The sequence below is a fragment of the Nematostella vectensis genome, chromosome 12 (genome assembly GCF_932526225.1).
Source record: "Nematostella vectensis chromosome 12, jaNemVect1.1, whole genome shotgun sequence".
In the NCBI taxonomy this organism is placed as follows: domain Eukaryota; kingdom Metazoa; phylum Cnidaria; class Anthozoa; order Actiniaria; family Edwardsiidae; genus Nematostella; species Nematostella vectensis.
In genome coordinates, this window is record NC_064045.1 from 6662119 (window position 1) to 6674058 (window position 11940).

Genomic DNA, 11940 nt, shown 5'->3' on the forward strand with positions numbered 1-11940 from the left:
TTACCTGGAAAGTCAATTATAATGATAGTAGTAATAGTGATGAGTATGGTCAGTATATTACCTGGAAAGTCATTCATAATGATAGTAGCAATAGTGATGAGTATGGTCAGTATATTACCTGGAAAGTCATTGATAATGATAGTAGTAATAGTGATGAGTATGGTCAGTATATTACCTGGAAAGTCATTCATAATGATAGTAGTAATAGTGATGAGTATGGTCAGTATATTACCTGGAAAGTCATTTATAATGATAGTAGTAATAGTGATGAGTATGGTCAGTATATTACCTGGAAAGTCATTCATAATGATAGTAGTAATAGTGATGAGTATGGTCAGTATATTACCTGGAAAGTCATTTATAATGATAGTAGCAATAGTGATGAGTATGGTCAGTATATTACCTGGAAAGTCATTTATAATGATAGTAGTAATAGTGATGAGTATGGTCAGTATATTACCTGGAAAGTCATTTATAATGATAGTAGTAATAGTGATGAGTATGGTCAGTATATTACCTGGAAAGTCATTTATAATGATAGTAGTAATAGTGATGAGTATGGTCAGTATATTACCTGGAAAGTCATTTATAATGATAGTAGTAATAGTGATGAGTATGGTCAGTATATTACCTGGAAAGTCATTTATAATGATAGTAGTAATAGTGATGAGTATGGTCAGTATATTACCTGGAAAGTCATTTATAATGATAGTAGCAATAGTGATGAGTATGGTCAGTATATTACCTGGAAAGTCATTCATAATGATAGTAGTAATAGTGATGAGTATGGTCAGTATATTACCTGGAAAGTCATTCATAATGATAGTAGTAATAGTGATGATTATGGTCAGTATATTACCTGGAAAGTCATTCATAATGATAGTAGTAATAGTGATGAGTATGGTCAGTATATTACCTAGAAAGTCATTCATAATGATAGTAGTAATAGTGATGAGTATGGTCAGTATATTACCTGGAAAGTCATTTATAATGATAGTAGTAATAGTGATGAGTATGGTCAGTATATTACCTGGAAAGTCATTTATAATGATAGTAGTAATAGTGATGAGTATGGTCAGTATATTACCTGGAAAGTCATTCATAATGATAGTAGTAATAGTGATGAGTATGGTCAGTATATTACCTGGAAAGTCATTTATGATGATAGTAGTAATAGTGATGAGTATGGTCAGTATATTACCTGGAAAGTCATTTATGATGATAGTAGTAATAGTGATGAGTATGGTCAGTATATTACCTGGAAAGTCATTTATAATGATAGTAGTAATAGTGATGAGTATGGTCATTATATTACCTGGAAAGTCATTTATGATGATAGTAGTAATAGTGATGAGTATGGTCAGTATATTACCTGGAGTATAATGATAATGTTATTTTCTTTCCCTCTTAGGTACAATTCTTGCAAGGAGTTGTGCGACCATTTACATATATTGGTAGAGAGAGTGATTTTAAAGTACTGGTGGATCAGGAGCCTGTAAGTTGTCGGGGGGAGGGAGACCCCCTTCTTTTTCAACATAAAAGGTTTATGAGAAAGATATGGGAGCTAAAATCAACCAATTTATGTCGATGTATGTTAACATTTATTGTCCTCCCCTGTTGTGGATCTGCCTTTAGTTATTAGTGATAAATATATAAATTAACTTACCTACATCTGATCTCTTTGGGATGGTGTATTCCTTTTGAGAAAACTTGGAATTACCCTGGGCACTCGTTCTGTGTGACCTCCATACAACAAATTAGTGGTAGAAAAACCTGTGCTTTGTTTCTGAGCTTGGCATATCATTGAATAAAATGAGAATGAGACTTTTGGGACCCTCAAGCTAAAAGCTGTATAACATTTTGGGACTGTTTAATTGTATTATTATCAGTCTTGAACAATGATAAATTTATAATTTTAATAATTTTGTTATTTATATAGTGCAAAATTAGTTGTCTTTATGATCTAATGCAAGTTACAATGTGCTTTACAATGCATAGTATGATTCTAAGGGGCTGATTATGAGTTATAGCATGGAACGAGGGAAATTAGTGATTAAATGTCTTGCAACCGAGGGATGGTTAGTTGAAGTCTGGATGCCACAGGTTGAGGAACTTTTACTAGTCATCCCGAGGTTGAGGGGACATTTAATCACTAAATCCCCCAAAATGCCATGCTATAACTTTGTAATACCATGATCACTGAGGAAATAAACTCGCAACTACAAGTAATATTAGGTTGGATGAGCGAATATGGTTCAATGGATCAGGGCATTGCATACACATTCTTCTTTTTATCCCTCTAGAGACCAACACATTTTCACAAACAATTCTCAAATTAAACATACTGTAGTTATTTAACATAGTAGTTGCTCTACATATATACAGCTTATTTTTTTATGTCATTAGCATGCATGCATACAGCAATCAAAAACATCCCACATGGATCTAGTCTAACGTTGTTTAGGTATCACGAGATCAAATACTCTGGTCTCTTCGCGCAGGGTCTATTCCTTTCAGACTCCCTAAATGGGCTGAAATTCGTCATGTAATCGGCCCCTAAGGCCTAGGATAAGCGCCATTCTTTTCTAGCCTATGTGTAGCCTACACATAGGCTATTCTTTTCATGTGCCGTTCCAAATGCAAATGAGCATTGAATAATTGAATAGGTTAATTTGCATGCATTTGCATCAGAAACGCTGCTTGAAAAGAACAGCATTTGAACTAAGGCTATTACTTTCCTGCTTTCAAGAAAACAAGATCCCTAAACTTGGCTAAGACTTTAAATGTATACCTTGATAAAATACAGACCTGTAATCGCATCTATCCCAGCTCCAGGTACTTTAACATAATTGCTGTTTTTGTATTTTAGAACTGTGACTTTTATTACTTTTATTAGTTACTTGTCATAATGTTATTGTTATTTTGATTATGTGCAATAGTTCACATATGTCTGCTCCCTGATTGCTTTAAAAAAGCCTCTAAATAAAAGTGAGAAAAATGAAAATATCAGTTGCAATTGTACATTGACAGGAAATCTAATCCATTAAATTATTTATCTCAGGAGGTGGTGATAAGCTTCTTCAAGCCACATGAGCTGTCAAGCAAAAAGTACTTCAGATTTTTCACAGTGGCCTTACAACATTACGGACACAGTGAGTGAGCCGGGGGGGGGGGGGGAAATGGGCAGGGGGAGGCAATTTTCCAACTTGACACATAGAAGAATCCTGTTCACTCAAACTTGGATGATGATTTCCAGTTATTTTTATTTAGACCATGTAATTTTCTGTCATTTTCACTGCATTTAGATCCACTCAGTCATTCCATCCCAAAATTAAACAGTTACAGCTAATCACAAGAATGTCACTTATGGTGTACCTCTCAGAATGATTGTAAAAAGGCCCTGTCAAAGCTTGCTATGGTTCTTGTATACCTTAATAAGTCAAAAAGAGCCAATAGTAACTGCTTTTCTCATGGCCGCTGCTTGACTGATTAAATCCTAGTCTTTCAGGATTACCCAGGAAAGCTATAAAAAATGCAGCTCTGTTGACTGAGTTCATGGGCCTTATGGACCCATAGTTCTATGATGGACCCAATACTTTTTTTCGTTGTTTTATGGCCCAAGAGCCAGGCTCCATAATTTCTTGTAAAGCCAAAGTAAACAAGGTCAATAAGATATTTATTAGTCAGCATTTTGAGAAAAATTTTCATTGTGTTTGTGAATGTGCCGCATTCGGAATTACAGCCAGCTACTGTAATCAACCCATGAGTAAATGCAGCACAGAAGCTGAATAATAATTGTTCTTCCACACAACATTGCTATATGTATCTTGCTTACTAGATTCCACTGACATTCATACAATATACACCTACATTAATCCTCTGTATTTTGTTTCTCTGCAGTTTCTAGTCCAAGATTTGCAGTTGTCACCAGCGAGGAGGTGGCTAAAACTATAGGCCTGCATTCCTCTGGAAATGTCTTGTTCTGTCGTGCATTTAAACCTCCTTTGGTCAGTGTAACTTTGTAAACGATGTAGTTTGAATAATAGACTAGTCTTGGGCTATGTGGTATAACACCAAGCTGTAGAAAAACTAGATGGTCTGCGTAGGTGTGGCGTAGACAAGATATAAATCAACAAACGATGAAGGGCAACTACTCTGTTTCACAAGGGTGTTTAACATACCTTTTCAACCTTGTGTTGATTTATACCTAGTCTTGGCCCCAAATATTGGGGGGGGGGCACAATACAGAAACATTAAGAAAATATTTAGGGGCAAAGCCACGCCCCTACTGGTCTTTTCCTTATAGTTTTTAAGATATTGGGGGGGGGGCATGTGCCCCCAGTGCCCCACCCCCTGCTACGGCCCTGCTTGGGCTAGTCATGAACAAATAGGGATTGTTTTAACCTTCTTGCTGAGGTAATCTCAAGCACTCGAGTAAGCTTGGAGTTGGAAAAAAAAATAAAAGAAAGAAGCCTTCTTAATTTGTTATTCCCGTTATAGTATGGTTAAGAAATCGAAAATAAGATGGATTGAATGTTACAAATGTGTTTAGCTGGCTACTTAATGTACACCTCATTTTTATATATTTTGTAGCGGCAAAGACATAACAGAAAAACGATACTCTTTCCCACGATCACGATTTCGTACAATGCCGTCGGCTCCATGCATTCAATACTTATTTTTCCTATTCAAAACATTAATTCTGTGAGAGCGGTATGCAAACCTTCAAAATCGCGCTATTTATGAACGCTTGGGTCATAAGTTACACATTTCAATGACACTTGACAGAAAGTCGCATCAAAATTTTATTGCAAGTTGCATTACATAGTTTGTTTGCCATTACTTCCTTAAAACTTCAAGGAAGAAATCTCTGCCATATTTAATAAGAAAGAAGCTAATTTGAGAATTTTTCGTTATGTCGTTGCTGCAGTAAAGTCACCCAATGCCGACCGAAGTCTTTAAATACAGTACAGCCTGGAAGAAACTTAACAGCGTCGGGCGAGTTTTTTGCGTGTAGTTTGAGTTTAGAGCATGCGCGGATTTTGCGTCCACTTAAGGTGCGTGTAGTTTGAGTGTATGAATCTAAATACACTAAAAAATCACGAGAAAAACCCCGCAAAATTCGCGCACACAATGTTAAGTTTCCTGCAGGCTGCACTGTACGTGCAATTTTTATGATTAACGCGATTTGCTTGCATCTCTTTCAGGTTTATCACCCCTCTAAAGGCATCACATCATGCAACATCACGACATGGATTGCTACAAACAGACGGCAGGTGAGTAAGTGGTTTGTCAAAAGTCTGTTGACTTTTTTTTATCAATGTTGTTTTGTTTGGATTTCTTTCACAGCACAACCAGTAAAACCGTGAACACTTAAAATATACAGTGTGCAATGGTAATTGCCTTCACACGAATAAGTTTTATGAGAATTCAGACACTATGACTTGTTGAGACCTTTTTTAGTGGACTGTTCGAATATTTCGTAATTGATTGGTCGGAACAAAAAAAATCCACACATATATCCGATGTACAGGGTTTTACCTTTCGCGCTGTTAAAGATTACATTATTCAAAAAGTAAATTTCCCCCTATAATATTTGGTACTTGAGCAATGAAATTGATAGATATTTTACTGTAAGGAGGTCTGGGAGAATTCCACATGGATTCATACAGTACGTATCTAGATTGCTAATGATATTAATGTTGTTTTGCTGCCTTCAGGCGATGTTAGGTGATGCTGCAAGTTTGCAGAATCGCCTTTGCCTTCTGTCCAATCGAGCTGCACTAGCTATGTTGAATGATGCTTCACCTATGACCTTTATGGTCGAGGAAGGCTTATATTACTTGATTCTGTAAGGTCCTTTAGGAGGCTATGCTTGCTTGGTGATACTGGCGCCGTTTGCACAGGCTCTAAGATGGGGAACAGGGGCTGGTTCCTAGAAAGAAGCTAAGCGCTAACCCAGGGATAAATACGGCTATCTTGACATTTTATTGAATAAAAAGAGTAGTCATCCCTGGTTTAGAGTTAATCTGCTTTCTAGGATCCCGACCCAGGCCGCTTTTGCTGACTCTGTTGACAGCACGCTGTCTCTGTCCTTTTAAGATTGTGACACAGTTGACTCCAAATGCCACGAACCATGCTGCTCTGGCGTCCAGGCTCAGCAAGAAAGCTGCAGTTATCCTCTTTGTCCCCCTCAGAAGGAAAGACGTATCGACTCCTCTGCTGAGACTGGTGGGTAACCTGTGGAATTGCACTCTTGGTCTAACACTGTATGTAGTGGCAGTGCTGAAAAGCGCAAGACTACTAGTTCCAGTACCGCGCGGTTAAACCAGCCTTTTTGTTTTGAAATGTACCTCTACTCGAACGATTCAACACTGCGATTGTGTTTGTTATGGCCAGAGCATGCGCAAACAATATACAACGTATGTAGTAAATGTATTGGGAAATTGTTACTTCATTCAGTGGTTTTCTTAAACCCTTGAAATCAACTTTAGTTTAATTATCACTAATACACTTTTTTTTGTTTTCTTTTGTGTTGGCTTGACTACTGCACTTTGACTATTGCAATTTGTTCCACGGGTCTGCAATATCTTTAATATGTTAATATGTTTAATATCCTGTTCTGTTTAATATCCTGTCCTGAATGGTGGATAACCCGGTGTTTAATTTATCGGGGTTACACATGTAAATAGACCCCTTTGACCCCTTTGTCATCTCTACACAGTTCACAAAAGCTTCTCTCGCCTACCACAACTGCAGTTGTAACAAGACCACATCAACAAACACCACTCTTCATGATAAGCATAAAGAATTGGAGTCCTTGGGAACAGCCATTCATAAAATCGCAGCCAAGCCCCAGCAGAGCATCTGCCGATCTCTACAAGTCCAGACAGTCATCAACGCACACCACACAGTACGCAATGTGTGTGACATCTGTCATCGCTGCAGAAAAGGCTGCTCGGGTAACCATGACAACAGGTTTGGTGCCATCCAGGCCAGGCTGCTCGGCGGTCTAGCACCCAGGCCATGCAGCACGGTTTTGACCAGCTACAACCCGAGTAGCCTTGTAACGAGTGTATGCTGCAAGAGGGTTGACCCCAAGACGGAAGTCGTCCGTAAAGGGAGCTTGTTTGATTATGAGAACAAACTCAGCAGTCTTATTGATAGTATTTTTGATAATATCGTGGCATTAAAAGGCATGTCTCAAAAGAACGACCACTTGAATGTTGAGAGTATTAAAGCCATGCTTAGCGACGAAACAAAGCGATTAACAGAGCTGGCGAGCAAGGAAGACCAAGCCAAGCCGAAACCCACTGCAGAAGTCCACGCCCCCACACCAGGAAATGTCACGGCTGGTAACGTCACAGATGATGACGCAACAGATGGCTGCAATAGGACGGGTCATGTGACGCGGTTTCTAGGTGCTCATTGCCATAGCAATAAGTCAGTGAATTTCTTCTATATGGATTCTGAAGAGTATGGTATAATTGCTGAGAGACTGGGTGTTCGCTGGGGCGCTGACAGGGTTGCGCTAGTCATCGTGGATGTCAAGGTAAAGTAGTATGGCGGGTACAACTGGCGCCTTAAAACGGCAGAAATCTAGACTAAGTTGGCTGATTCGTGACTATTTTGTTACTTGCGTTTTGTTTCTTTTTTTCAGAATGAAGCACAGTACGTATTTGATGAAAGCCGTCAAATCACAAATGACAGTTTAGGTAAGATTGTTTTATCACTAAAGAAAATCTAGGTAAGATTGTTTGTATGAAAGCAACATTATCTTAGAATATACTAAAATGCGTTTTGCTACCACTTAAAGAACAATTTGTGGCCTAGTAAGAAATCTGTAATCTATATCTGTAATCTATACAGTGTTGACATTGGAAGTTGGATTTACCCTGAACTTTACAGTACAAGGTTGCTCGTCTTTTTTTTATACCTATCTTGCAAGTAAAAAGGGTTTTATATGAAATTTACCTTCGCAGTTGATTTTGTAATGAAATCCATGACGTCCAAGCTAGAACGTCGGCTACGAATACCCCCACCCTCGGGGATATCCTGTTCAAGAGAAATTGTATGTGTCACAGAGGTCACGACAGACAGCTTTGATGACATTGTTATCAACAATGATCAGGTACTGTACGATTTAAGTGAGGACTACTCTCCCCCCTTTCCCCCTCCCCCTCTGGTTATACTTTTTGCCAGTAGTCAAACGGCGTCACGGAGGTCAGGACAGTCACCTTTCGTGACGTTGTTATCAACAATGATCAAATACCCAAATGGGGACACCTGCCAATAGCCACATGTGCTTCATGGGGGTCACGACAGTCAGCCTACATGACGCCCCTCCCCCACCCCATGGGTACACTTTTGGCCAAAGCCACATGTGCTTCATGGAGGTCACGACAGTCAGCCTTCATGACGTTGTTGCAATGATCAAACAATTTACGACTTGCGCGACGTCTTGTTTCCACCCTCCCCCACCCCATGGGGACACCTTTTGCCAGTATCCACATGCGTCATGGAGGTGCGTGCGTGCGTCATGGAGGTCACGACAGCCAGCCTTCATGGCGTTCTTATTAGCAATGATCAAACAACTTGCGTATTGCGTGAGGTCTTTCTTCCCCTACTCCACCCCATGGGGACAATTTTTGCCAGTAGCCAAATATTCGTCATGGAGGTCACGAAGTCAGCCTTCATGACGTTGTTATCAACCAGGTACAAGTTGTAACACGCTACAGACTTCTAATTAGACAACTTTGCTGAAGTTGTAAAATAGGCTATGTAAAAGCCTGAACGACACAGTACAGTTATTCATTATTTTAGTGCATGAAGAGCGAAATTGGTCTAAGCCCGACTATAAGATATAGTTCATTTTCTGAATGGCAAATTGTTTTCAAAATAACACAGATTGCTCTCAGAAAAAAAGTAAAAATAAAACGTCACGCTATGAGGTGTTATCTCAATTTGTATGGCAAAGTAGGGCGCGATATGTAAGTACGACTTCCCTCTACCATCTTGCTCTGTTAGTTTACAGTATGTCTAAAACTGTCCTCAGTACCATCTCGTTGGGTAGGTTCATGTGTACTCCCGTCCCAACAGCTGACCCTTCATTTGTTGTTTTGGCTTTGACATTCATGTGATCAAATGTTTATTTTATTTGACAGGATGTGCTTCTTGTATTCTACACGCCATGGTGCGGAATGTGCATCAACTTCGCACCAGTTCTTCTGGCCGTGGCGCGCTTTTTCCAGGACATCAGTCAAGTCAGCGTTACTAGGTAACCAAGCGACCAAGCATTTTCCAAAAAGCCTCCCAGTTGTTCAAGCATTTTCCTAGGTCATTTTTTTTGACCAAGCATATTTCTAGAAACCTTTTAAATTGACCAAACATTTTTCTAGATCCTTCGCTGGGTATTTGACCAAGTATTACCCAGAAACTTTCCTAGGTATTTGACCGATCATTTTCCTAGATGCTTCGCTTCGCATGGCCTAGATCCTTCGCTAGGTATTTGATCAAGTATTTCCTATAAACTTTCCGAAATATTTGACCAAGCATTTTCCTAGATGCTTTGCCGGGTATTTAACCAAGTAGTTTATAGAAACTTCGCTGGGTATTTGACCATGCATTTTCCTTCCGCTATGCAAATGAGGTTGTAATACCTTCTGGTAATGAAATAAATTTGCTGGAATCGCTCTGTGGTTCATTCCAGCCTGCAATGAAAACGGCTGTATTTTATTGCTTTTGTATAAACAATTTTTTTTCCAAAATGGAAAGTTATTTCGATACTAAAATAAAAGAGTTGATTGCTTACGAGAGTGTTAATCTGTAAGCTGTCGCTAAGAGAGCTGTCGCTACGAAAGCGTTCTTTGAGTGAGCTTCGACTGTATTTGATGCTGTGCTTACTTTACAACAGAATCGACGCGGATCAGAACGATCTCCCGTGGAATCTGACGGTGTCTTCATATCCCTCCATCATCCTCTTCCCAGCAGGAAGGTATGTCGATCCAGCATCGTACCCACCGTGCCTAGTTCCCCTTTAAAAACCGGTCTACTTTCGTACCCTTATTACTACTTCATTGTCTTGATTTCCAGGAGATGAGGTGGTAGGTATATGATCGAATAAATCCTGATGTTCTTACCTCATTTTGTCAAAACTAAACGTGCCCAACTATAGCTAATACCCGTGCAGCACCCGTCAGCATAGCTGGGCCAGGATTGCTAGCGGAATGCTGGGCCGAAGTTTGGCTGGTGTGCAAACTGCCCCAACACATGGCTGGCATGTATGGTTATTAATTTACTCGTGATTATGTTGAAAAGCGTATCCACCTTTTTTCGGGATTAATTGGCGGGCATCATTATTCATAGTACTTGATGCCCACATCAAGCAATTAAAGGAGTAAGATTGTATAGTGGGTGTGTTAAGGCTGATTTAGACAGCACGACATGTCTTAGCCCTGAATTACAGACTACGACTTTCTTAGCCGAACGTTGTAGAGGAGTCGTAGGCTGATTTACACTTAAATCGTTCTGCCTAAATAAGCCTTTATTGTAGTATTTCCTAGTGTGTGGGTGTAAAGGAAGCGAATAACCTTGTTCGTATTTATTGGTTTTCAGGAAAGACTCCTCCATCGCTTTCCCGTCAAACACCCCACGTACAGCAACTCGGCTGATCGAGTTCATAGAAGAACACGGAAGCGAGGCTCTGCGTGTAGCCTTATATGGGCGAACGGATGGCTTTAACGTTTCAGAGGCCCTCATAGCGAGGGTAGGGGAGCTAGAGTCCAGGCTCCAAAGAGTTGAGCAGGAGAAGAAACTCCTGGAAACTAGGCTGGAGGCGGTAATGATGGAAAAGGCTCTGGCGGCGTTCCAGAGTGCAAGAGCCATAAAAGGAATGCGTGACTCCCAATTAGAGTCCGCCAGGGAGCACGAGGCCCGAGTCACCGCCGAACGACTCTTTCGGGAATCGGAGAAATCCCGAGCGGCTTCCGAAGAGAAACTTTTTAAATTAGCACTTTATAATAACCAATTGGAACAAGCGTTGAGACAAAAATTATCCGAACTTGAAAAAAATGAAGAGAGCTTGGTAAAACTTGCTTCCGAGGCGAAAAAAGTTCTCTCTGAGAAACAAGAACTCTCTATTCTAATTAATGGTATTTCGAAGAAACTAAATAATCTCAAAGAGATTACGTCTCATTTCGAGAAACGGGAATTGTTTCTTACTCAAAAAGTACTGCGCCTTGAAAGAGCTTCTCGAATACTCACTCTGAGAGCCGTAGATTATATAGGTAGGTCTTCTAAGACCGATGAAGAAATAGTCGAGCTTAGGCGTCAAAGAAATCTGCTGACACAGCTAGTCAAGGATGCAGAACAAACGGTCAGCGGTCTGCAAGCCTCGTTATCATCCACCAGAAAAGTACTGGATGACGTCACAGTAGAGAGGAATAACGCGGTGGAGACTGGGGCCGAGGTAAAACGTCAGCTCGAGGAAATGAGGCAGAGATATGAGGAGCTCGAACAAATTCTTAGAAACAGTCAGATTCCAAGAAAGAAGCCAGCCAGGTAACGCGTCTAGATGTTTATACAATTTATTGTCCTCAAAATATTAAAATATTTTTATTCTTTATTTACATCGCATCCTAATAGTTTATCTGAAGTGCGCCTATCCTCTCCTCCCGCGAGTTGTGAGTTAAAGCTAAACAATAAGCGACTTGCGCTAACTGATCACGTTACCGTTTGGGTGGCAAATTCGGCACTCAAAAAGTCACTTGATCTGTTAGCGCAATTCGCCTATCTAGGTCTTCTAAGACGTGAGACCTCTCAATAAGTAGCTTAACTTCTTTTCCTTATGATTTCATATCCATAACGAAGCTCATTTCTCACGATATTTCCCGTTTATTAGGTTTTTTCCCCTTAAAACAAAAAACGCAATAAAGCAACGCG

The 11940-nt window shown here is 39.9% G+C and overlaps 1 protein-coding gene and 1 non-coding gene across 4 annotated transcripts in view; both read left to right on the forward strand.

The window, feature by feature from the left end:
* The window catches only part of LOC5510108 (thioredoxin domain-containing protein 11), a 51937-nt gene that overhangs the window by 3429 nt on the left and 36568 nt on the right, over positions 1–11940 (forward strand). For all 3 annotated transcript variants that reach the window (XM_048719739.1, XM_048719738.1, XM_048719737.1), the window contains exons 4-14: positions 1412–1495; positions 3062–3152; positions 3901–4007; positions 5208–5276; positions 6103–6231; positions 6725–7552; positions 7661–7715; positions 7983–8131; positions 9165–9277; positions 9914–9994; positions 10615–11559. In XM_048719739.1, coding sequence (XP_048575696.1) covers positions 1412–1495; positions 3062–3152; positions 3901–4007; positions 5208–5276; positions 6103–6231; positions 6725–7552; positions 7661–7715; positions 7983–8131; positions 9165–9277; positions 9914–9994; positions 10615–11559 — 2651 coding nt within the window. The remainder of the gene's footprint in view (positions 1–1411; positions 1496–3061; positions 3153–3900; positions 4008–5207; positions 5277–6102; positions 6232–6724; positions 7553–7660; positions 7716–7982; positions 8132–9164; positions 9278–9913; positions 9995–10614; positions 11560–11940) is intronic.
* On the forward strand, positions 3393–3531 carry LOC116616970. Its single transcript, XR_004295549.1, has one exon. It is a non-coding gene; the product is annotated as a small nucleolar RNA SNORA16B/SNORA16A family (small nucleolar RNA).